The sequence below is a fragment of the Athene noctua genome, chromosome 4, assembly GCF_965140245.1.
Source record: "Athene noctua chromosome 4, bAthNoc1.hap1.1, whole genome shotgun sequence".
NCBI classification, from domain to species: domain Eukaryota; kingdom Metazoa; phylum Chordata; class Aves; order Strigiformes; family Strigidae; genus Athene; species Athene noctua.
Window position 1 is genome coordinate 17,884,511 of NC_134040.1, and position 27,398 is coordinate 17,911,908.

At 39.1% G+C, this 27,398-nt stretch overlaps 2 protein-coding genes across 6 annotated transcripts in view; one reads left to right on the forward strand and one right to left on the reverse strand.

Annotated features, from left to right (window-relative positions):
- The window catches only part of FAM184B (family with sequence similarity 184 member B), a 41,080-nt gene extending 21,215 nt beyond the window's left edge, over positions 1–19,865 (reverse strand). For 3 of the 5 annotated variants that reach the window (XR_012633538.1, XR_012633539.1, XM_074904566.1), the window contains exons 1-2: positions 19,118–19,865; positions 5,149–5,901 (exon numbers count right to left, since the gene is read on the reverse strand). Coding sequence is in view for 3 of the 5 variants with exons in the window: in XM_074904566.1 (XP_074760667.1) it covers positions 5,149–5,901; positions 19,118–19,252 (888 nt within the window). In the remaining 2 variants the exon portion in view is untranslated. The remainder of the gene's footprint in view (positions 1–5,148; positions 5,902–19,117) is intronic. The other 2 variants (XM_074904564.1, XM_074904565.1) reach the window with 2 other exon arrangements.
- A 6,950-nt stretch (positions 19,866–26,815) lies between these two features.
- Positions 26,816–27,398, forward strand: part of NCAPG (non-SMC condensin I complex subunit G) — a 29,321-nt gene continuing 28,738 nt past the window's right edge. Inside the window, exon 1 of the mRNA XM_074903777.1 lies at positions 26,816–26,926. Within this exon, the coding sequence (XP_074759878.1) occupies positions 26,816–26,926 (111 nt within the window). The remainder of the gene's footprint in view (positions 26,927–27,398) is intronic.

Here is a 27,398-nt window from a genome sequence, read left to right on the forward strand (position 1 = left end):
CAATTTGAATATTCTCATGTAAATGTTGAACTCAGAAAGATACAGCAGCATTAAAACTGGGAAAAATTGGTAGAAGTATATTCTTAGCACCAAGAGGGGTCTAAAGAACACCTGACCAGTAGTCTGATTGTCCAGTTCTACTGACTGCTCTAATCAACTTTTTTTTTTTTTTTTTTTTTTTGTCTAGATGTCTGACAAACACGCAAGCACATTAGGAAACAGAAACTAAATTCCTCTTTAGTTTATTCTCAAATCTGGCAACCCACCTGGGCATGCACTGAGTTACAAGCTTCACTAAGCATTAAAGCATGTGCTTAAAACTAAACATGTGTTTCAAGTTCCTACTCCATTTGAACAGATTTCAGCTCACATTTAGGTTCCTACTGCACAGAAACATTACAGATTGCTAACTTCCTGAAGCAAAAGGATTTAGCCACAGACAGCAGTTCTCGTGAAAGTGAAATTCTTCGAAGAATCTCTTAGGCCAGCTGCTGCTAATGCATACCAACAACAAAAAATACAGTTCAGCCACTTAAAACACATTGAGAAAAGGTATTGCTCAGGCAACCTGCCTGGATCCACAAGATGATGAGCATTCTTTCTGGCTAAAGTTAAATGAGGACATATACATGAATGTATTTGTTTGTAACTACTCATCATTTCACTGGTAACACCAGCACACTGAATCCATTTTACCAACATTTTGCAGAATTAGATCCTCTGCCTAAACAATACAAAATTTGGATTAAATCAATGTATTTGAGTATTTCACAGCAGCAATCCATCGAAATTTAAGTGAGAAATTGGAATACACCTAGAATACATTTTTCTTCAGGAGGGACCTTATATTAATCACTGCAACTGTCATGTGCAAAGCATGCAAGGATAAATGTTGCTAAAAAGGCAGTTTATCACATCAAGGATAAATTCACCTTCCTGCCTGTGGAGGTTTTAACAGAAATATATCAGCTTGACTTCCCCCCCCCCTCCTTTTTTTTTTTTCCAGTAAGACCATAGTGAGAAAATCCTTGCATTTTATGTTAATTCAAAGTGCTTCCAGTGAGGATAATTCAGATGATGTCACTGTGACCAATAAGATTAAAACCAGATGAATTAGAGCATCTATAAATAGAAGAACATTCCTACCTTCTAAATTTTTTTCTTTCAGCTTCCAAGAAGTTTTAGACTGGCTTGATTCCCTTTGTATGCTTCATTACAAGATCTTACAGCCCTTTTAACAGCTATTCCTTCAGACAAATCTTTTCTTTACAGGACTGATGCCTGCCTTTACAAAGCAAGTTCTCTGTGTCTTTTATTCATACCCTCTTTTTAAATAGCTACAGTTTCCATAGTCTATAAACACAATAGCTATATAATATGACAAAACAAGGGTAGAATTCTGGTGTTGCAGTAGTCTATTTTGTAGGCAATATGCTATTTAGGTGGATATACTCCATTAAAAAGTACTGACTTTATGTTAGTTAACAATGTAGAACTGTAGTGATTCAGGGCTGTATGAGTCTTCTGCAGCCTAGGGATGGGGTTTTTTGGTGTTCTGGTTTGAGTTTGGATGTGTCCAATCATGCAGGCTTCCTCAAGGACAACCTCAGTTCTGTGAAAAAGCACAAAGGACAACCTGGGTTTTGTTATGTCTCTAATACCAGGTCTAATTTTCCAGAATGCTAGCATAATAATATTCTAGGAGAACTAAAAATTACAGAAAAGATTTGGGGCTGGACAGTTGTTTAAGTGTAGACATTGTGCAGAGGGAACTCACAGGATATATACATTCCTCATTGTACTGAGTTCATTCCTGGTATTATTTCTGCATAGCTTTTCAGAAGAACTGTTTATTTAAAAAAAATAAATCAGTATTCCAACTTGACCTCAACAGAGAAAGTCTGTCTTGGACCCTTTTCTCTTTAAGGTTTTGGTTACAGAAGTTGTTGAATACTACTGACATCCTTGAGCTATACCAAGGCAGAATTTCTTTGTTATCACTGCAGCAATTCCTGTACTTCAGGTTATGAACATGCATCAGTGATCCACCAGATAAGGTCAGAGATCTGGGAATCTTACAGGATTGACTGCTGTAGAATAACCCAAAAGCCATTAATCTTGAAAGAAAAATGACATTGATTTCAGTACTTTTGGTCTACTGTGTCTTTGAATATTTGAGAGCAAACCACCTGGTTTAAGCTCTTGCACATCTTCAGAGCCGCTTTTGTTCTGGCTCTGTTTGGTAGAAGACATTTGCTGCAGCTGTATTATTTGATGTTTCAGTTCATCTACTTAAATAGCTTTGCTTTGGGAATTCAATATAGTTTCCATATCTTCTATGGTATCAAAATTTACATTTCAAATAGCATAAATAACTTGTGGAAATTCCAATGTGAGTGACTACTAACAAGGGAAATACTTCAGAATGACATTAATGAGCATCTCACCTGCTTTTTGCAGGATTTCTTTCTCTTGAAGTGTATTTCTCTCTTTGACTACACTTAGATCTTCCTCCACCTTTTTCACTATACCTTTTGATCCCAGAATTTCTTGTTGTGTTCCCTTAAGCTACACTTCCAAATCTTAAAATATGCATGACGTTACTTCTACATTTATTACATATGTTCTTTTTTTTTCATCTGAAATAAATGGTCATTTTCTGTCTTGGCACAGTTCCATGATATAAATCTTTCACCTACAGAGATGGTTTAAATGCATTTTTTGCTGTTCCATACCCTTAAACTGTCTCTGCTGCCAGAACATTTCTAATGTGGAGCCATTCCCTCAGACGTAGGCATCACTGTAAAGTGAACACTCATCAAGACTTACCATCTAAAAGATGTCTGAGATTGTGAATGTTGAGTAAAACCTCATGAGTTAAAACTAACTTGTATTTAACACTCTCTGTAGCTGAAAACCTACGGGGAAGCTTCTTCCTTTTACATGTGGCATATGACAAAATTCTTCCAAAACTAGACTGAACAGATCAGACTTACATGACTTGTCATCCTTTGTATTCTCTTCCACAGCAATAATAATAAACGTGCACTAATGTGATGCCTTTCATCTAAAGATCTCAAACATCTTGGCATACACTAAGGAGAAAACAGGAAATTCATCTTGCTTAAACATCAGTCCTTTTATCTTTCATGCCTTATAATAGCTTTTCTTGCTAGCATTTACTAATGATCAGAGGTATTGCTGATTAAAGAAATGTTTCTGTTTCCCAGTCTGGCATTGTCCACAGAATTCTGAAAAAACCCTGCGGTATTTAATGGTGGCATAAGAAATAGCCAATTTAGAAAGGAGAAATTTCTACTTTTTAATTTAAACTGGAAAGAAGCAGAAAATAACATGGTGTATAACTGTTTTCCTTCTTCCAGATTTATCCTAGTCTGAGGCTATCTTTTTAAAGAATCAAGGCAATACACTCCAGTGGTATGTAAATCAGCCTCATTCTATAGACTTCGAGGATCTGAAAGGTACAAGGTGAGCATATGTTCCTCAGAAAATATTTCTGTTTTATCATGCTGATACTGAATTTAGAAATTGCATTGCTAATGATACCACGTGTATCATTAGCATGTATAAATACATTATTTATTCGTAAAAGACTTCATTTCTTATACAGTAAGTCAGAACAGTAAACCACGTGCATAAATTCTCATGCCTCCATTCCTCATTTCTCCTGAATGTTACCTGAAGTACCCACAAGAAATCAGGACCTTACTTTCCCTCTTCCCCTCTATCGCTTCAAACTTCTACAGAACCAGGACCCTTTTCCTTATTAAAACAGAAATTACAGATTTCCCTGACTCAATTTTTAAAAATTGCTTATCTGCACCTCTGTTATTCGTTATATCCTCTCCATTTTTCTACAGAAGATAGAGGTTGTTCTGCTCAGATCTACACACAGAGAATGGAGTCTGAGTAATGCTGGGGAAGGCATAGTCAATTCACCCTCTGATCCTGTGAAACAAAAGGCAGCAACTGTATTGAAGGCTGAACTCCCTCAAAGAACATCCTCAAAGAGGCTCAGAACTCTGCACCATCAAAATGATACTGACAGGGAAGATGTGAGGGCAGATGGTGAAAACGGTCAGAGTTGTCTTGGAGGAACACAGGTGACTGGGGTGACCCTGCTGTCTACAGAATTCTGGGGTTCTCTGACTCTAAAGGAGATAAATCTTCTTTCCTATCAGGAAACAACTATAGTAATTCTGAAATACTCCAAGTCTAGACCTTCAAGGTGTTTTCTTATCTAATACGCACAACCGCTGTCATATGGTTGGGGACAGGTGATGGGTGAGTTTATGTGGGAAGGACCAATAGTATTAGAAGGAAGTGGAACTGTTGAGCACAGAACAAGGCTGGGTGCTTTGGCTTCAGCACAGTTCATCAGTGTCTGTCCCACACCCTGACCTTATGTACCAAATGCAGCTGGATGGCAGATTGCCCATGATGTGCCAACCTCTGAAACAGCATCTGACACATGATGCAACTAAGCAGAAAGGGGCTGCAGAGCTGAGCTGTGCTGCACATGTATGAGACACACACCAGCTAGGATAGACAGGCAGTGTGAGGTGAGGACCAAGGGTAAAAGTCTCATGGCTCAGCACATAAAGCTTCACAGGTGTAAAAGACACTTCATTAAATGTCACTTAATACAAGCCACTGTTGCAAGGGTCATACAATACAAGTCACGCGATTCCTAACCTGCCAGCTCAGGTCTCTTATCTAACCCTGTTCATATCCATGCACTTTGCTGTTGGCAACCACAGGGGAAAAGGAGAATGTACTCTGTAAGTACTCATTCCTAGCATCAGTGCCTGCTTGCTGTTCACATTTCTGGGCTGGAAAGGTAAACCTCTGTTCAGTCAACAGACATATTTTACCTCACTCCTCCCTCAGCAAATACAAAGTCTAGTGTTCAGAGTTTTCCTAATGAGAACTCCTAATCACCTTAACTCTTTCTTTAAAATTCTCAGCACTATATCCCTTCTATTTCTTCTCTAAGCCTCTAAAACTGCTTTAGTGGTTACAAAGTATTTGACTCAATATGATACTTAAGACCCCTCCTCCCCATGAAGAACTGATAATTTGCACTTTATTTATAGACAGAGATAGGATTGCAGTCTCATATTCTACCTGAATTCTCTCCTTCAGCTTCTGGGAATGCTTCTTCCTCTCATTTATCTTCTGGCTTTTCTCCTCCAGGTCTGCCTCCAGCTTCTTTACCTGCTGCAGCAAAAAACCTTCCTCAGCCTCTGAGCTCTTCCTTTGCTCCATTTCTCTTGGCTGATAATTCTTCTTTGTTTCTATCCCAGACTGCTGCACAGCATTTTTGAAATCCTCTTTTTCTCCCTCATAAGAAGACTGCAGTTTACTTGTTTTCTGAGCATATTCTTCAGTTGCTCTCTGGTTCTCTCTCTTCAGGTTTTTCATCTCATTTATTAGAGCTTGTGCTTCCACATCGTATTTTTCCTCTAAAATTACTTTTTTATCTAAATTTGTTCTTCTAGATGCTTTGCATTCATTTAGCAGTCCATCAGACTGCTGATTTAAATGTAGAAGCTTGTTTTCAAAGTCTGCATTTGTATCTACCATGTTTGTAGAAAGGACTGTCTGTGCTTGTTTTGCTTCTGTTTTGGGCTCCTTCTCTTCCACCTGTTTCTTGCACAATGTTAACTCTGCCAAGGCTTCTTCCTTTAGTCTCTTGTGGTGTTCTACTGTAATTTCAAGGGCCTGAATACGTTTCCTCAGCACTTGTTGTTCTTCAGCTTTGCTTTTACACTGGAGAATTGTTTCCCTTGTCTCAGCAAGAATGTGCTGATGAGCCTCTCTCAGAGCCTGTATACTAGCCTCATGTTCATCATTCTTAGTGTTCAGGGCATATATCACCTATAAAACAAGAAAAAGAATAGGAAATTAACGTATCTAGTAAATGACCGTCATGAATTCGGTTACTATATTTATCAAGGTGTTATATGCTAAAAGAGGATTACTGCTACTGTTTAATCTTTTTTGGTTGTTGTTTCTTTGTGGTGTTAGGTTTTTTCACTAGGAACAGAAGGGACAATTACAAACCACAACAACTTACGGAGAAGGAAGACAATACTGTAAGAAACAACATTTGCACTTTTTGTCAGAAATTTCCTTTGTTATTCTTGGCAAGTTGTCACTTCATGCCCCTAGTTTGATTTTTGATACAAGGAATGAAACAGGGCCCCTTCTCTACCTGACTCTGTATTTGTAGTCCAGTTCACCTAGCCTTCAGTGCAGGAGGACTGCCTGCCCCGTTGCCTTTAGCATTTGCAAGTGCCGGGGACTAGCTGTAACAGATCTGTAGAGTAAAACCTGAAGTCCTGACATCCAGTTCATGTGGACGAAAATTACTCTGTGATCTAAATGAAAGGAAAGTTTATAAGGAGGATTACATTTTGCACTCCTGACTCAACTGAAACACCACTGAAGAAGCACTCCTGGAAGCCATATGCCTGGCAAGTTAGCTTGGTCAGCATTTCAAGACAGGTATTGACAGCAGTCGGCTTCTGGCTTTATTCTGAGAAGTGTTCAGGCAATAGGGGTTTTTTCCTCACTTCAGTAGCATCTATTAATCTCAGAAATCAGGTTTTAGCAGATTCAAGCAAGCTTCTGATGACAAAAAGCAGTTTTTTAAAACAATTTCTTTAAACTTTTTGATGTTTTATTTTCTTCTACAAAATGCAGAATTCTCATGACTATAAGACAAATTACTCCAAGCAGGCTTTTGTCCATAACTCATGACATACACCAAAGACCTCTCACAGAAGTTGTTGTACAAGCACACTACTATAGTTTCAAAAAGAAAATGCTATGAGAAGCCCATAGTAGATTGAAATGAAGAATTCAGAGTCAAAACTGGTAAACGTGCATGTTAAGCTTACAAGACAGTCTAATTGCAAAACATAGTAACTGCCTCAAAAAGACACATGCTTGTCTTTTCAAGCACCCATTGGGTCACAGGGGGCCTAATGCAGTTTTTACTGGGCATAGTTATCTAACTCAAGGGGAACATCACACTGTGTATTAACATATGCGTGGAGGTTTTCCACTTGTTTGGTTGGCTGGGGTTTTTTCTGGAGAAAAATTACTGTTCTACAAACCTAAGTTTGGAATTTGTATACAAGTTATGACAGATGCTTTCAGTCTGGCCTGAGCTCACAGAGGTTAATCAAAAGATTTCTAGACAATGTTTGAGAAAATAATAGTCTTAAGTACATAAATAAATACAGAAGCAAGGTCACAACTTATTCTTTAAGTAAACTAGAATTTTGGCCCTGTAATCGTCAATATTTCCTCAGAGAAAGCCTCAATTGAGAAATAGGTGTCTTGACAACAATAAGCATCACAAGTCTGTAGTATGTGTTGTGTAAGACTTGAGGATGTCTCTGGAATTACTGAATTTGCTTGGCTATGTCTAACCATTTTTTGTGGTATCTGTATATGAATAACATATTGAATTTCAGTCATCCATAAATTAAAGCAAACAAACAAATATATCTTGTGTGTAGTTAACTTCCTCCCTGGCAGTAAAGAATTAAGTACAGAAATCTTAAAAAGTCACAAATGCAAAACATGGCCTGGGTACATTTCTGTATAAATACGTGACGAAAGAGAGTAACAGCATCATACTCCAGAAAACAAGCAGACAAGAAGTCACTGGCTACATTTAGGTATGTATAGTTTCGGCCCTTAGATTACATGTTGTTAATTCTTCTCTGTTATTTTAAACTATTTTTCCTTTGAAACAGAAATAGTTGCAGGATACTGAGCCGATTCCTTATCATCATAACTAAAATCATTCTATAAACCTTTCTTAACGAGACAGACATAAAAACTACAAGGAGAACACTAGTTTTGCCCATGGGTTTAGAGTAACTGGTAGTTTGGGCAACACTTCAGTTAAGTAGCTAAGATGTTGATGATCACATTTCTGTGTTTCATTCCACCAGCAAAACTAGTATCTATCCTTTGTGACTCAAAGACTTCCACTCTTAATGACTAATTTATCTAGTAAATCAGCACTGCCTGTCTCATGTTGTGTTCAGGCTGATGGTGGAATTTGGGTTCCTCTTAAGTCTGACTTAATCATAGAGATTTCCCCAATTCCACTGAGCATTAGACCATCATCAACATCTTAAGTGAGTTATCTTAAAGAATGGAAAAAACTGGCCTCCACACTCTATTATTCCTACACTTCCTTTCAATAGTGGCTAGAACCACAATGAAGAATTTTGACTTGAAAATGCATGTCCTTAAATTTAATCTTCAAGTTTGAGTGCTGAAACTGATTCCTCAGTATCTTAACCTTCTTAAGAGATTTAATTTTTAGAGGGCAGCTTCTCTGTACTTTATGAAATTTAAGCCTCTCACACATGCCTTTCACTCCCAACTGAATATAGCTACTATATCCTATTCCACATCCTCATTTAAGAGACTGGAGTTACGTGAGATGAATCTGTGACTTTATGGGCTGGAAAGAAAAACACTGAAAAATTATTTCAGCATCTGTACTTTACAAGTGTATATACTGCTGGCTAATGTGGTATAAACCTCTGAACAGGTGTGTTGATAAACGGCTTTTTAAAAGCAGCTCTGAAATTGATCAGTTTGACAATACAGAATTGCTCTCAGATGAAAAGAGTACTACATTACTCTTTCAGTTACTAACATAACACCAATGGCTACTGCCTGTTTACAGTTCTCCAAAACTGAATGAATGTATCGGGAAACACTATACTGATTTTACAGCAACTGAGATTTATGAGAGGTCGGTAAAAACACTATTATACACATATACACATGAACATTAACAGTGCAGTGAATATGAATACATCTTCTTAGTCCTATTTTATCCCCCAAATGATGTAAATTTAAATGGCATTTACCTTCTCCTTTTCTTTATGGTGATGTAAAATAAAAAAAGAAAATATTCAACTGCACCTCATCAGTGAAGGCAAAGCTAAAGCATTAAACCCAAAAAAGATTGTTCTGTCTTCCTACAGTAGTGTTAAACACTTCTCTCGTGGGAACCTGACTATCATAATGGAAAAAAATGGTTCTAGCAGGTTGATTTTACTAGATGAATAAAAACACAGTTTCGTAAAGAAGGTGAGGAGTGAGGATGATAAGAAGAATCAAAGAAAGGAAAATTATCATAAGTGTTCTTCCTTCAGGCTCAAGCTAGCAGTCACAAATCCTTCCTGTCTGAGAAGGGCTAAAGGAAAAAAAAAATCACTAGAATGAGAAGAGGCCCTTGAGGGGGGTGCCAAACAGGGTACTCCTGGCAGCACCCTAAACAAAGCAGGGAAGGAGACAAGTTTTAATTGCTACTTAGCTTGCTAGAGGCTCACTGAGGCCAGCTGACTGCATTAGCTCCTTTTCCCTGGTAGGAGTATATCTTATCTTTGTATGAATTCTGTCTTGTCTACTTCCCAAGCAGACCAAAGCAGAGTGAGGTATCTAAACATAGCAGTCTTAAAAGGGTCTCTTTTAAAGTAAAGGACAGAGAAATTATTAAAAGTAAGCTCTGTACCCATTAGCCTCTTCTGTCACTGTAACTATACAGATTAGAAAATAAAAACAGCTCCTGTAATTTACTAGTTAATAAGTATGCTTTGTTCTGAATAAGGAAGAATATCTTTTAACTAAGGTACAGGCCTAGGCTATGATTAGCTACAGTGCTGATCCAATTTTACACCTATGCTGATTTCAACTGAAGGAGACCACTGTAACATATGATCAGGCACCTCTTAAACTAAGTCTTATATTTCTCCTTGTGTCCTCTGTTGCTTCCTGAAAGCACAAAAATAATTTTATGCATCCAAATTGTTGCAGCAGCTGTTGATAACATTACCCATTTATGTTTTTATATGAGAGAAGCCTTAAAAAAATTGGCATTCCAAACATCCAGAAGTGTTTCAGAAGCTAAAATTACAAAAGTATCTTTAAAATCACATGGAATTTTTTTTTATATTTGTTGGGTTTTTTTTCAATTTGCCTTATGATTTTTTAGTCTTCCAGTGGCCTATGTATTGCACTTGATCTTTAAAGTGTGATCAAACATAAAATTAGCCCTGGACTAAATTTTACTAAAGAGACACCCAGCTGTCCCTCATTTGTATTTTATAATTTCTAATAAACTAAGCAATATAATTTCCAGGCAACTTAAGAATTGGGAAAGTAAAACTATATTGCAAGACTGTTTCCACAAGCAGACTAGGTGCTAAAAAAGGCACCAATACCACATCCCAATAATTTCAGCAAAGCAAAAATATACTATAGAATCAAAAAAGTTAATTTTAGACAGATACTCCTCTGCTGAGAAGCTCACATGCAGTTTATTACTGAAACTTCTGGAACTGTTCTATGAAGTCTACTCAACTTTAATCCCCTCTCTTTACACTACTCATAAATCCACCTACCATGACTCTGGTTGTAAGCAGTGACTCCTCAGCATCTCAAGAAATATATCTTCCTAGACAGCCGTAGAGATACTAAAGATTCGTCCCATTCTGACATGGAAATTTTGAGAGAAACTGGTTCTTCTAAAACACAGCTACCACAGAAGGAGGTCAGAGGAAGCCACTAGTAATTACTTAAGGAAATGCCAAGAAAAACCCTATAAATTTCATTCTCAGAAGAATTTTTCCTGCATAAGAGAGAAGGGATTCGGCTCACCTAACATCACCCATGTAATCATTACACATCTAATGTAGGTTAGTCAACAGGAAAAGACAGGTGCCTCCAAAGGAAAATGTTTTCCTTTCCAATACAGGTGTCTAAGTCAGGTAGTAGTGAATGGCTTCAGGTGTCTGACTGGTTGTTTTGTTAACGTTTCTTGTGCTTACCCAACTGTCCAGCTCTTCCTTCTATAGAGCTGAGAGAGTCCCATACAGAGGGAAGAGACAAGTTTTAATTCTCAGAGGCTGAAAAGGATTAATTTTCCTCTGTTAGTCTGTTCTCTGGGGTTTCTCTCCATCCTGCCCTAATGTTTCACTTCATATTGTCTTCGTTTCTGTATACCCTCTTCATGTTGTTTTAGCAACGCTTTACAAATCAAAACAGGTGTTGGGCATACAGATACCATGCACACCTGCTTTCATGTAGGATTTTGGACAAACAAGCTTTTCCCCCAAACTGAATACAGTTTATTTTGTCTTCCATCCAGATTTGTTTTTAATTTCCATCTTGTTTAGGTGTTTATGACTCCCTCTGAATTAGTATAATCTGTTAATTTTAATACATTGTTTATTTTTACTTCCAGGTTATTAATTAATATGTGAAATAATGCAAGCTCTAGCCCAGATCTTTGTAGCACCTGCCTCCCTACAATATGATGTTATGAACTGCTTTTTTACAGTTCCTGACTCATGTTGTGCCTTATCTGTCAAAACCCTTTTCCACATAACTTTGAAATAATTTTGCAAAACTTAAATAGAAAAATCACTATTATTTTTGTGTAGATTTTGTATGCAGTTAAAAACTAGAATAAATAAAATCAGTGAGCATGACATTTACCTGGAATATATTTCTATTTCTTTGTTCTCCCTGAGGTGAATTGAATTCATCCTGAGAGTATTTATCAGGTTGAGCTATATCCACATGCTGTCTGAGAGGATCACATTATTTTTCATAAAAGTTAAAATTAGGTAAAATTTCTCTCTTAAAAACCACAGAACTAGATGAAAACACTTTAAAAGATTATGCTTATTTATCAATAAAGCAATGTAAATCAACACACACACACGCAGACAGGCAGAAAGGACAAATTGTTTGATTTCAGAGTCTTTTTTTTTCAACATTTGAAATCTCTGTCTTGGTGACATTCTTGTGTCACTCTAAGATCTCAAATATCCCCATAAATCTTAGGGTTTTACAGTCTTGAATGAGTTCAGCTCTGATTTATGAAGCTGTTTCAGATAGATAACATGCAAGAAATTGAATATTTGTTTGACACAAGCTACATTTATAACTATGCCCCCTGCTTGTCCATTTTAAGGTCATTGTAGTCCAGGTGAATTTTTAGTACAGAAGTGAAGTCAACAATTCTGTCTCAATAGAAGGAATAAAAAGGCCTTATTTCCATTTAATTTACTGATAATTTAGGTGTCTGGTTTTTGTTACATATCTAAAACTTATAGAAGAGCTTGACAGATTTATATCCCAGAAGTTTGATCTCTATTATGCTTCAAAATTATGAGCTTATGCATCTCATTAATCAGACCTAAATACAGTGGTGACAGAATTCATTTGCCAAAATAACACTCAATTTTGTGAAAATGTTTCATTACATCCCAGATTTTTGAAGATCGTTAAGGAGTGTAAAATTGCAGACATACGTTCAATACTTTTAAAGAGCTGGTTTGGGGTTTTTATATGATTCTAGATATTTATATGAAACTTTATCCTTTCAAAGTATCTTTTAAAATCTTTTACTGATTATGATAAAGCAGTATTTTACAATTTTACAATAAAAGCCGTAAACAAATCTGTCAAGTAGTTTCTCATTTGATTCCTGTTTTCCAAAGTGTTTCCTTACATTAAATACAGTAGAATTTGGAAATCTTACACATATAAACTGTAGAATCATTGATTTAATTACAGGCCAGGGTGAAACCGATTTTCCCAACCAAATACATCTTTTTGTGGAAACAAATACTACAATTTATTTAAAACCCAATGTTTATTGCAGGTTTTGCCTTCAATGTAGATTTATGATAAAATAAGCCCTGTTTCTTCCTATTCCAGACTAAAGCATTATACAGATTGGATCAAATTCTTACCCTCCTGTAGTTTACAGGTAAAATTCTGATAGAGGAATTTTAAAAATTTAAAAGGATTTCTCTTTATGTTCTACATACTTTGCTAACTAAGAAAAAAAAACCCCACCAAATGCCTCAGGTATCCATGAATTAATAATCCCAGTTTCTACTACTGGAGGCACCAAAGTTTAAGGTCTTTACTGCTGTAAGCAAATTCAACAGTGGGAATACATGTGAAAGTGTCACAGACCCTCTGTCGCTACTATGTTAACAAAAGGGTTGTTGCTTTTTTCTTCACAGTTTATTATGTATACACTTTTAAAAAAGAAAAGCACTCTGTTCTTCGGGCTGTGGAGATTTCAGTTGCCTTGCAGTTTTCTCATCCTAATAATACACAGCTCATGCTCTTATTTTGTTATGACTAAAGATATTCTCTTCTCTGAGTAGTCAGTTTTCAGACTGGAGGTTATGAATAGAGTCTCTAGAGAGCTGTACTAGCAGCTATCCTAATGAATACATCCATTAAAATTTTGAAAAATAAGTTAATGTTAAAAGCGATAGATGACTATAGGAGTTGCAGAGGATCCTCACAAACACAGTGGTAAAAAGACAAAGTTCAGTGTAGATAAATGTAATATAATGTACTTTGAAGGAGCAAATTAAACTTTCCATACACACTGACAGAATCGGGTATTGCTCAGAAAAGAAATCTTGGAGCTATAAAAATATACAATGAAGACAGTAGTCAGACAGCTAGCCATCGAAATAACAACATTCTAGGCTTCTTCCTCAGAAATACTGGCTTTAATACTGCTTTTGACTAGTTGATCAACACAATTTTATGACATTGCACATGGATTTTATGATCCAGAATTTCCCTTTTAGTTCTGTAAGGAAAACGTAGTGACAACAAGTTGAGAAATCTTAGTCTGCACATTTTTGTCAGCTGGTAGGCAAAAATAACACTAGCTTTAAAATCCTGATAGAAAATTGTACATAAAAATAATGAAAACAAATCATAACATCATAAAGTACATGGGGATACTGATAGCTGACTATTAGTCTTGTTACACAATTTAAGCAGCTTTATAAAAAGATTCTTTCTCTTTGCCTACATGAAAACCAGTTTTTATATTCCTTGCCCAAAGGAAAAATATTGTTGCGCCAAAAGCATGATCCTAATTTTGATGCTGTTCCATTTTTCTTTATTTCTGTAGAATATTGAATACTTCTCTAGAGAATGGAGATCAAAAAAGCCTGAAGCACACAGGAGAGTTCTGGTAGCATAACAACTAACTGCACATCAGCTGTGCCACTCTAAGCATTGGTTACTGAGTACTAACACATCACAGTAAATAAGGTCAATAAACTTAAACTATGTGAAAATGGCAACATACTTCAACTAGAAACATGAGTAGACAACAGGAGTGCTCCATTACAGTTGCTCAGCTGATAGGTGTTTCCAGAGTAAGACATTAGAATTTGATCATATTTCATTCCTAAACCTATCAGACATTTTTTAAAATGACAAATAAACCAGGAAAGGTTAAAAGATCTAATATACAGCCATGTTGCAAAACACTGGAGTGGTGTAAACAGTCTATGCCCTCACACACATACTGAGTCACTTGCTAATTCTTGTATAAATTTCCACCCATGGAGTGAAACCAATAGAACTGAATACGAGCATGTATTTCCTACATTTCTGTACAAAAGTCAGACATCCTTAAATAACTACTGAAAGACATCCTTAAATAACTAATGAAACTAATGAAATACTTATTTTTCTGATTTTCCACTGAAGCTTATTAAACAATGTTCATATTTTGTACCCTGTTGACTGAGCTGAGGTGCAATAAACCTCCTGGTGACTGGTGGTGATAAGCAGCTGGAGTGCGTAATATTTTCAACTCCTCCACATAAGAGTCATAAAGGAACATCTGAACTATGCTGCAGCTTCCAGAAGAAGAACACACTTGCGCCCCTTTGGCGTTTCTTTCCCCTGAAGGAAAAAAAAGGTTCTTAATTGTGTTTTACCAGCAATTAACTTCTTCCTGCATCAGAACTCTCTTCCTCTGTTAAGATTCACAGTATCCAACATACATGCACAAAATTTTCACCAGACTGCTTGATTTTTTTGACTAACAATCTACTTGACCAAAAATACTGCAATTTAAAATGTGCTTCTTACAAGGCTCCAAAATTCCGAATACAGAGTCAGATGAACTCCTACAGAAGATGAGTTTGAGTTAATGATCTACTCTTGCTAGTATCGCCATCCTAGTTTTTCATATTAGGCCTGGTTCCAGAAGTGTAGTCCAGAACAGCAGGTTAGGTTTGAGCCCCACTGGCAGACGTTCGAAAAGAAGCCTGAATAACATGGATATCTGCAGCGTATCTAGTTCTTGCCAGTCCTGCCCTCACTGCCTTTTCAGTGAAAGTTGATCCACTCTCCTCAGCACTCCTCTTCCAGAGCTCATTTGCATTTCTCATCCTATCTCAAGTAAAAAGGACTGTCCTGATAATCTGTTAGCTCATGAAAATCCTGTAATAGCCAATGGATGTTAGAAATCCGTAGCCTGAGGCAGCAGGCAGTGACACCCAAAGTGCACTTTAAACTCCAAGTTATTGCTAGACAGAAAAACGAAGAACTGGCTAGCACAAAATTGCATGCCAAGGGTCCCACGACTGATGGCGAAGTCCAACCTTAATTACTGGTACAAAGTATTCTGCTACCAGAAAACACTAACTTCAAGTCCCTATTAATTTGAACACACTAGTATTGCAGAAAGGTACCTAACAAATAAATGTGTGATTTGTATATGTGAATGACAACTACAGATGGGCATTCCAATTTGCAAGTAGAATGCTTCTGTTTAATTTCTGTAAGTTCATAAATCAAAGCATAGCTCATCTGGAAATAGCTGCAGTGTTATATAATTTTAGTTCAGAAGGCCTAGGCAGATCTCATCCAAAATCACTAATCTTACTAGGGCTTTTAAACTTTTTACCTGCATCCATGGGAACAAAAAATTTCTGTTTGCACTTTTTAATATAACTTCTTTTTTAAAAAAAATATTTAAAACAAAACCTGGTTGTCCCATTTAGCACTGTCAGCCGAGGTTTTAAAAGCAAAACCTAATAAGTACAATTAATAATAAAACCCTGCCATGTTTTCATTAGTGTACTTCAAACGTGGGCAGACAGATGCCTAATGGTAAAACAAGGATCTGTGGTCACTTCCACCTTGAAATGCAAAGGCCACCTTACTTTCGGAGAAAGAGGGGGGCAGAGCAGAAGAGCGAGCCTGACTGAGCTTACGAAATATGCTCATGGTGATAGCCCAACGTGGAAAAGCAATATGTGTTCTACATATCAACAGAGGAAAAAGTCTATCTTTGTGAGAAGGGCCTGGCATCTAAAAATACCAATAAATGGGCTACAAAAAAGAGTAGCTTGCTGCCCGAAGCAAACAAAACATTTCTAAAGGTTTGTATTTTTGCTGCTACAGCCAAAAATGTGCAGAACAGAAAAATGCACGACTGAAGGTATGAAAGCTTACTATATTCTACCTCTCCAAAAGCAGAAATAGCAGGGCAGTAGAATGGGAACAGCTTTCAGGATCTCTTTGTCCTGATTACCTATGGTGATTCCCTGTACCAGCCTATGTCTTAAAATGTAATCAGCACATCATGCAACAACAAAAACTGGATCACCTCACCCAGTTTGGTTCTGCTGTTGATGCCCTTGCACACCCCTCCTCCGCCTTTGAGAGTAGGAGGCAGCCACTACTGACTACGTAGCAAAGGAACAGAATATAAGCCAAGCTCTGTATCCTACACCTAATTTAAACATTTTGCATTCATTTCTCCTGGCACAATGCAGAGTGGATGAGTAATTAGTTCATTAACTCCCCATCAATGAAAATCTAACACCACTGGGACAGGAAGTTGCAGCTGTACAACAGACAGCACTACTGCATACTAGATTAAAATGGGAAAGTGTTACAAGCAATTTAAAATTAGGAGGGATTTTATTATAATTATCCCAACTGTAATAAAGCCAAGAAAACTGAGATTTGAAAGGGAGCTCCTAAAGTTCCTGGGCCAAAAATTATTATAACAAATCTTCTGTATAGCCATTTTTCAGCTAATCTAGTTTCTGATTTTGCTTCTCTGATGTTTGCTGTTGGTACAGCATTAGTCCACCCAGGATTTAGAAGGGAAAGCTTATGATTAAAATTCCAATTCTGCCATGAGTTCTCTATATGTGTAGTGTTATTGCAGAGAAAATTGGTTCTTAAAGGCCACATTCCAAAACAGAATGATTTGCTTTTCAGAAGTGCTTTTTTTTTGAGCTTCAGGTATAAGTCATCTTTATTTCAGATGACTGAGAAGTATCCAGAGGGGGAATTCTATTAAAAGAAATCACCCCACCCACATTTTAACAGTAGAGATTTAGCAAAAGCATCTGAAAAAACCACTGCAATAAAACTTTAACATGATCTTTTACACACTTTTTTCCTCCCTTTTGCTACTAAAATAGCAGAACTTTCTTTCCCAATCCAAAGACAAGCTTTATAAAGTAATACAGGGTTTTCAGAAAGGAATGAGGTATTTTTTCCTCAAAACGTAGTTGAAATTAGAGTGACTTTAAAAAGAATCACTTTATCTAAACGGGAAGGCACAGAAATCTACAGAAAATGAATTTAGCCTGAGAGTTGACAATTCTGAACAAGTGTTTCTTTGCACAGACCTCATCAAGATGCTTTAAGTCTGCTGTTGAGAAATGGATCACCCAGAAAGAGGAAGCTGGTGACGCCTCAACTCTTGTTACTGTGAGGTATAAGCTATCAATTAACAGAGACCCAGTTATTGCTTTGCTATTAGAAAAGGTAATACTATGATTTTTTCTGAGTGATACTTATGGACAAATTTTACTTAGTGTGCAGAATTGATGAAAGATAGCAAGTGAGTACCAGACAGAAAACAAGGGAACAACCCAGGACATCTTAATCTGATTTACAGTCCTCTTTCATGGACATTTCACTGTGGTTGAGAGATCAGGAACTATCAATAAAGTGCTTCTAAGAATTTTTACAGATTTAATTGCTCAAACATATCTGTGTTCAAAATTAATAATAAGTTATGTTTATTTGTATAGTTTTCTTTCAATTACTACAAAATGAAAATATACCTTGATGAGTAATATGTGCATTTATGGGCAAAAAGTGAGGATCAGTTTGTGGTCTTTTTAATATATACATATAAATATACAAACATACAATCAAAGCACACGTAAAGTAAGTCTTGGTATAGTACACTAAGTATAATATAGCAAGTATATGTATAAATATAGGTAGCACCTGTGTATGTTTTCATACATGATATACATTATCACATACAGGCATCATCAGATACGAATAATGGCACTGTGACTACTAAGCAATTCTAACGTAAACATCTTAATGATTTCCCATCGTTTAACCTGTATTTTTTAGTCAGTGTTTTTCACTGCCAGTGTTTTTCATTGCTAAAATGTCTTGACCAATTGCAGTGAGGTTACAGAACACGTAAAAACTGGATTAGTAAACAAGGGTAGGAAATAGGTTTTCGTCCCCGACAAAGGTGCAGCATAAAAATACTTTAAAGGATAACTGCCACCTCCTACAGATTTTCTCTTATTCTTACCAGGGTGACGAAAACGTTCAAAATATTTTGTAGTGTAACTCGGTACTGACTAAAAGTTTTACTGCAATATACTACATAATTTAGTCCTGCCTCTTTTCCAACTCCTGTCTTTCACAAATGTCACTTAAAGTATCTCTACTTATGCACATTGGGAACAATTACGTACAAGACGACAATACTGTACTTTAGCACCACTGTTCGGCAGCAGCTTTGCGACAACATTACTCGAGAACCTATAAAACGCAAATGAATTGCCGCCTTCGTAATTCAGGGAAAAAAGCGGATACCGGCAATCCCTCCGAGCAGCCCACAGACAAACCCTACGTTACCGCAGAGCTTCTAGTTATTGTTGCACGCTGATTAGAACGGTTAAGTGCCAGACGTCGATCGTCAGCCACAAAGGCAACCCGCTAAGGCTGGTCTGCAGCACCCGCGGGGAAACCGTTTGAAAGCAAGTTTGTGCACCCCGATGTTTTCAGCAACCGTCTTGTAAGAAAGGAGCCCTTTCCCTTCCCTCCTCTCAGACGGGGGGCCATCAAAGGGCGCAGCTCCGAGCCAGCCCCGTCACCCCTGACAGGGCAGCCTCACCTCCCTGGGAAAGCTTGCAGCAGCGAGACTTACCTTAGTGAGCTGGGCGATCTTCTTGCACATTTTCACGTGCATTTCCTGACTGCGTTCCTCTGCCGAGCTGCTGCGAGCGGCTTTAGATCCATTGCAAGTCCCGAGCTGATGAATCTTGTTTATGCCGGAGGCCATTAGGCTCGAAATATTTCAGTCAGGTCTGCCTGTGTACCCTCCGGGTGGCACGACGCTGGCGCTGCCCTGCCCCGGCGCGCTGCGGGCATTCGCCCCCCCTGCCGCGGGAGGAACTTCAGCCGCCGCTCTCCGCGGATGTCCCAGCCTGTCAGCACAGCCCCCAGCCGAGGAGGCAGAGAACAGCATGTGCAAACATCCTGACTAGGACTTTATTTTCCCCTCTCCTGCTCTTCAAGCGGTTGAGCTTCCGCCAGGAGAAGGTGCCAGCGGGTGGATGCTGCAGATTCCCGCTCAGGAGACGCTGAGCCAGCCAGCCGTGCAGGCGGCAGCACAGGCGCTGCCGGGGATCCATTAGAGAGATGGTCTGCAGATTAAATCATGTTGCCTTCCTGGGCTGCCAAAGGATTGCGGAGGTCATCAGAGAAAATGGTGTTGGCACCTTTCATAAACTCTGTTAATCTGGCAGTCCTCTAAATCAGAATGGACCAATGATGTGACGAAGAAAACCTTGTTCAATGTTCGCTGCTGTGCTGAGCAGAAGGGAACAGTTCTTCCAGCTGAGAGGCACGCTGAGCCCGGGAGCCGCATCCAGGATCTGCTCCGCCTGCCTTATCCACACTGGGCAGTTCCCTCAGTTACTTACAGGCGTTGGAAAGGTGCCAGAAGAAAACTGACAGTATGACAGGTTTTTTTTTTTCATCTGCAAGTCATTCCCTGTTTTCAAAGAGATCAGGCTTCTACATGTAAAAACAAAAAGGACAGACAGGCTTCTAGAAAAAAAGGCACAAAAAGGGCAAGCCGTTGGGATTTTTAAATATAATGGGATTTTTAAAGATGAATAGTGAAGTGTTATGTGAGACGAAAATAGGAGCACGTTCAAACAAGCCTAGAAGAGAAAGAGGCAGGAGGAGAAGGCAAAGTAGAGTGAAGTCAGAGAGGTGGAGAAAAAGAAAAGGGAGAAAGAACAGGTAAGAGAAGCTGAGGGTCGCTCGACACCCCTTTGATGTGTCACTGCAGCCAGTACAAGAGACCCCATGGAGCAGGCTGAGGGCCCCATCTCAGCTGACGCTGGCTTGCAGCCAGCTAGGGGGGAACATGAGGCTGCTTCTTCCCCATGCAGGTAAGGCAGTTTTCCCATCTCACCTCCTGGCAGTACTTTCTGTCCTTTTTGGGCAAGAAGCTTCCACTTCGCTAATGCTGGGTTTGAAAAGGAGCTTCCTCAGGACGATCAGAATTGGGAAGGAGACATCTGGTGCCAGCTGAGGGCAGGGCAAAAGGAAAAAGGGAAAATCCTCAGTGAAAAAGGAAAATCCTTCGTGAGGGCAAAAAGAAAGAAAGCACTGTTAAGAATAAACACTCCAAGAGGAAAAAGATCAGGGCAGAAGAAGAATGCCTGCAGCAGTGGAGAGGAGTGAGAAGAGGTAAGAACATCTGGACAGCAAAACCAAACCCTTTAATTGCTGGGAGAAAAGGAGGGACTCTGAATCTTGGGAGGCAGAAAGAATCTTTACTCCAGGAGCGAGAGGAAATGAACACTGAGAAATACGGTGTAGGAGAAGGGAAAGGCCAGAAAGGAAAACAAAGATGGTCACAGTTGCTGGGAGATGCTAAGCAGGGAAGGTAAGTTTATCCCAGACAGAACATTAATAAGAAAAGGTAAGAAACGGAGCCTTGCACACAGGCATGACTATGTATAGTTTCTTCATCCACTGGCATTAGTATCCAAGGTGCTGCTGCCTATAACTAAAACTTCTTCTATGACTAGGGTGTAAGGATGTGCTGCTGTCAGTTGTCTGGTATCTGGTAAGACATGTGCTCACACTTAAGTTTAACTCAGTTAATACGGTTATAATATCTTCTCCCTGGAAGTGTTCAACGCCAGGCTGGATGTGGCTTTGCGCAACCTGATCTAGTGAAACATGTCCCTGCCCATGCATTGGGGTTGGGACTAGGTGATCTTTAAGGTCCCCTCCAACCCAAACCATTATATGATTCTTTGATTCTCTACATGGTCATCAATTTGAGGGAAAAAAAAAAGTGTAGGAACTTAATTGTGTATAAAAATTGATAAAATTGACAAGCTTATTAGGACAATCAAGAGAACACAGAGGGCTAGAGCAATTTCCTAGCACCTTGTTTCCTCAGAAAAAGAACAAAACTGAAAATAGAAAGCAAATTAAGAAAAATGCAAAAGGTTTTAGAAGTACCTACATTAAGTTACTTGGGTTATCACTCTACTAGACAGACAGTAACATTCTTTTTTTTTTTTTCTACTGAACAGCAGAGGACCTGAATGCATGGCTGGAGAGACTTGAGACACTTTCATAGGCATAGACAGAGCAGAGCCGCATAGATCTTCAGGTACACTGGGAAAGGAGTAAACCATTGAGATATTTTCAAGCAGGCTGTTTATGTATTTTGGGGGGTTAGAGCGAAAAAATTGAGGCTTTGGTACAAGACGGTGTTTCAACAGAACATAATCTGTCACTGTTAAAGTATTCTGAGTCCAGATAAGATCTGGCAGTCAATACTTCAAACACTGGAAAAGCTTCAATCAGATCTCATGCACCAGAAAATGCAACCACAGAACATAAATTTATAAGTGACTCAAGTTTATTAGTTCCACTATCAAAAACTCCTCCAGTTTTCAATAACAGAACTTCACCATATAATGACAGAAGTTTCAATGAGAATTTGACCTATTTTTCTTCTAAATGATCTAGGGCTCACCTATAGATAAGACGACAATGCAAGGTCATCACAAAGCATATTTTAAGTGTGTACTATATATACATCCTGGGTTTTGCAAGAACCACATGGAACACATAAGTAGATTACAGAATGTTCGTGAACTTAGGTCGTATATGGCAAAGACAGTATAAAATAAAAATTAAAAGTCTAAACAGAAAACACACACACTTCTGCTTGAATTATTATTGCTGCATTAAAGTAAATGATGAGAGAAGGTGGTCATGTTGCTACAGTTTTTATAAGCTAAATAACTGTGCACAGGTTTATAACTTTACTGCTCAGGTGCATTAAGTAATTTCCTTTTTATATGACTAAAAATAAGTCATATGAGTAAAAGACCATAAGCCTTCCAATTTTGGTACCTCCTTCTTGTTGAATATGCAGACTATATAGCTTCTGAAATCTTCCGACTAGTTACTACTAAAAGATCCACACCCCCCTAAATTTCAAGACACAAAGGAGATATTTCTGTTACAAATGTTAAATAACATATTACAAATAGCTTTCCCAAAACAGAATACAGAGCCCAATTTTTCCACTCTTTGTCTGGATACCAGTAGTACTGAAGTCAGTTGGATTTTTTTTTTAAATACATGAGAGAAAAGTTAAACTGATCCCCCAGATTTACACTATACTCCTCTTTTGCAGTCCAATAAAATTTACATTTGAAAATGATATGACAGTTAATGACTAACACTGTTGTTCTACGTTTCAAATTACAAAGCTGTATCAATAAAATGGATTTAAAACTTCTCAAGTTAGTGTCTCAGTGAAGGAAGATGCATCCCTAAGTGAGATTCTAATTTAATTAATAAACACTATCCCCATTATTGATCTCCACTTAAACTCATTTTGGTCCTAGAGTAGCTTTTTTACCCTAGAACACAGAATTCTGGGACTGTTTTTTCCTACTCACAGGAAAAAAAAAAGGAAATAAGGATAAAAATAGAAGACTCTTAAAAGCGGCTATCCCACTCACCTAATTCACTATACTACTTCAAATAAAGCTTGTTTTGGGATTGAATGCAAGAAAAAGGACAAGTATAAAGTGGTTCTGCCACGGTACATCTTGGGTAATTACATATATTATCTATATATATACACAAATATTATATATAACTACTTTATAATTTAAATTTCTTCCCACCTCATAAAACAAAGAGGATTTGAGAGTCCAATTCAAAAACCACCAGAAGTGTTACTGATTTCCTCACTGATTAAACCCAGTAACTATTCAAAAATATATATACAATTTTATAGCTGACTTACATATACACAAGTTTTGGAGAAATGTAGTGAACGGAGCTTCTGATTACTACTGCAAAATGATGGCCCAATTACATGTATTTTTAATATTAAAATATATATGTGTGTATATTTTTAATATGGAAACTGGAACCAACCAGATACATCAGCTATAAAAGCTCTTGAACACCTACTAAACGGGGTAGCAACAACTTCCCTTTTTTTACCCAGTGACTTACATCTAAAATTACCACAAAGTAACTGGCATGCAGCAAGTTTGGTTTACCCTGTGGCACTGTGTATTTGCACACACAACAGGACTGACAAAGGAAAGAGAAAGGACCTAGAACAGGGAGTCCGACGTAGAGAGAGACAATTAGTAGTAGACTGTAGCATAGCAGGTAAGGTCACTACTTCAATGGACAAGGAAAAAAGCTTGCATTATTAGAGCACACATTGCTCCAGAGCCTGCAGCACCATCCAAGGTTCTGAGTTTCATCATTCCCTTCCTTTTCAGAAAAAACTGTGACACTCACCAGCCACAACCTCTGGGCCTGTGCTGCTAGCGACATCTTTGTCAGCCCAGTCAGTCATTGTATCCCTCCCTCAGGAAGTAGCTGGCCCTTACTAAGCCCTAAGTTAGCTCAGAAAAGGACTGAAGACCCAGGCCTAAGCTGAAATGGGGTTCCTGGGCCCATGAGCAAGGAGGTGTGACTGGAAATCCCAGGTGAGGCTGGCCAGGGGCCATTAAGACTAATTAGTGCAGTCAACACCTGCAAACATAACCTGTAAAATCTATGACAGCAAACACCTCTATCAGTTGAACAAAGTATCTGGTATCATAGGAAGAGTGTTACCTGTGTGTGGAGCAAAGTCTGAATGGCCAACATCTGTGATCCTACTTCAGAACATTATATACCTACACATGAAGTACCAATCATGACGCTGGGAATCTTGATCCTTGTGGGATATTTACCCTGAAAGCCAGTATGTCTAACTGGGTTAGACTTCTTCCATTTGCCGTAACAGAAGCCTGACTTCTATTTCTACCTAGAAATACAAAGCCTAGCAGAAGTATTTAAAAAGCAGACTGGAAAAAATAAATCTCACATCCTGGATTAAATCCATCATAAGGGACTACAAGGTATTCAACAGGGAAAATCCTTACCTGTAGATCTGAGATTCAGGTAGGCACAAATGGGCTGCCAAACATATATGAATCAAAAATAATTGCATTTGCGTTATTAGTTTCACTTAAAATGAAAGTCCCAGGTTTTTAAAGCCACAAGAATCACACAGTTTTACCTACTCTTCTCTTCCTTTTTCCATCCACTTCTCCACAGACTCCTGCAGTGGAAAGAAGCTAGATGAAGTTACTTGTCCAGTAAAAATACCTTAAATAGAAAGACAGTTACACACTGTATTTCCCTAGAAAATATAACCTTACAAAAAACTCAACTCATTGAGGATTTGCTGTTGATTATAGTGTTTTTGTAGAGTGATTATTTCTCCCACATAAAATAAGAACTTTTAGAAAAAAGTTAACATACAAGATTCTATGTTACTATTGTGCATATAGAATCCATTTCTTACTCTCTAGGACCAGAAAGGGATTAGGCCAGATACATAAATTCTAAAAGTAAATGTAAAATACAAACGACTCCCCTTTAAAAAGCAGGTATCTGTTTTAAACATACACAAATGTATGGTAGTACAGTACATCAGGAAAAAAACTGCCACATGTATAAATGATTATAAAATGTATTTTTAACTGTAAATTAGAACTCTTTTCTCCTGCTGCTGCCCTCCATTTTTCACATACATCTCATATACCCCATAATCCTTGACACAATTTTAAAGATAAAATAATTCCATTAATTTGTTGATAAAAATCGTCTTGTAAAGAAAACACCGAAAAAAATTCAGATCCAGAACAAGACTGACCCCTAGTGCTTATCTATTTTATTTGTTAGGCGGGGTTTTTTTTTCCTTAACAAAAAATGACCCTTCTTCAGGACGGGTTCTGCCTGTTTAAGCTACTGTCATTTGATGCTATGTCATCTGTCCTTACTCAATAACTGTCATCACTTGGGGTAATCAGACACCGTTTTTAAAGTCCAAACACATAGGTGTCAAATACCTCAAGTTCCTAGTGTCCACAGTTAATTGTGTCTGTTCACATTTTTGAATGCTGTCTATAACTCTGTAATTAATACATGCTCAGAATGTTTTCCCTCAGCTAATTATCCCCTGCCTTGCTTCTCATTAAACATCATTCCCTGTCTCATAGTATGTTCTGTAACCTGTAACATGTCTGCAGTTTGAGCTGTTATGTTTCCTATTTTTAACGAAATACAGAATTTACTACTCGTTAAAGGATTTCTGCGAAAACATTAGGTTCACAAGAAATGCCTGAAAATTTTGGGAAAATTTCCCCTAGTAAAAGATTCAGTCTGGAAGGAACACAAATACGCATTCCAACAAGTCAGTACCCGTACTTTTCAACCTCCTTACAGCTGACCGAAAACAGGATGTTTCAGTAAGAAACACAGTCTGCAAACTGGATTCAGCTTAAGTAGTTAGTTCATCCAGGGAGTGAAGTAACTGGTTACTTAACCAGTTATCTAGTGAACTTAATCCCCTTTGTTGCCTGGATCTTTAAAATAGGCAAAGGTGAACTTTAAAATAGGCAAACATACCTTGCTCTAGATACAGCAGCAGAGCATTTTTTTTGTCTTATTGGATGACCATTTTTCAAAGGGCTTTATTACTTTTAAACAGAGGCTGAACTTTCTCAGTTTGCTACCCTAGTTGCTTCAGCGTAAGGCTCCCGTTTACAGAATGCAACTGTACTCCTTTTTCCAACGATCACGTCCGGAGAGGACTTTGCGATAGTGGCTAAGGGCAGCAGCAGAGTTTGCCAGGCTTATTCAACTGTTTTGCACCAACACAGATTCCAGAAATCCTCGGGCCCGACTCCTTTCCTCAGCCGCGGCAGGCCTGACACTGAGCCCGCTTTCAAAGAGCCGCTCCTGCCGTGAGCGCGCCCCAAGAGGCGGAGACGAAGCCGGCGGCAGCCCGGCAGGCCCCCGCGGCGGCCGCTGCCCTCTGCCTCTCCCCTCTCTCCCCCCCAGAGGAAGATGGCGGCGCGGCGCTCCCCGCGCGCTCCGCCCGCCATTGCCCGCCCTGGCAGCCGCGCGGCGCGGCCCGGCCCAACCCCCGCCCCGCCTCCAGCGCGCGGCGCCGAGCACGCGCCCTCCCGCCCGCGGGTGTCTCGCGAGACCGGGAGCGGTCCTCGCGCCGAGTTTGAAGCGGGGCGCGAGCGCGGCGGCCGTTGGCGGCGGGCGGGCCCCGGGGCGGCCCCGTGGCCGGAGCGGGAGGTGAGCAGCGGCCTGGCCGCGGGGCGGGAGCCTCGGCCGGCCTGCGCTGGGCGCGCCGACCGCCCTGAGCAGCGGCTGTAGGGCGCTGTGCGGGAGCAGCGGCTCTCCGCCTTCCCGGGACGGCTCTGCGCTACCGGAGTCTGTAGCGAGGGGAGTCGTTACGGGACCGTCCCCTTCTTCTGCAGCCATGGGAGCAAAGAAGAAGCTTCTGCAAATCAAAGAAGCTTTTCAGCTGGCTCAGAAGCCTTACCAGAACCACGCGAAACTTGTTGTGGCTTTGAAGAACACCTATAATCAGGTACGCCCGCCCTCGGCCGGGCTGAGGGGAAGAGCAGGGCGCCCAGCAACTGCTCTGCGTTTCTTTCAGAGGTCAGGGGCCCTCTTCGGCCTTTTTCCCCTCTAATGCAAGCGTTGAAGCCAGTATGCTTAAGAAGAGCCCTACGACTTAAAAAAAAAACACCCCACAAAACAACAAAAAATCCCAACCCCTACGCTGTTATTATACACGGTTGTCTCCTGCGAACATGCGTGTAAGAACAGCCCACAGTAGGTATTAATGATGTTGCTGGAAGGTGTTTGGATAGCCGAGAAGCAGGTTTGGCAGAGTAATAATGGATGAGGGTGTAGATTGCCGTTCTGAAACCTGTTAACAGCTAAATGTGAACTCCAGAATGGAGCCCCGAGGTCAAGATGCATGCCCGCTGAGGAGTTAAAATTCAGTGAGGAGGGCAAAGCAGCGGGTGTGTTCTACCTGCTGGCTTTAGCGCTTT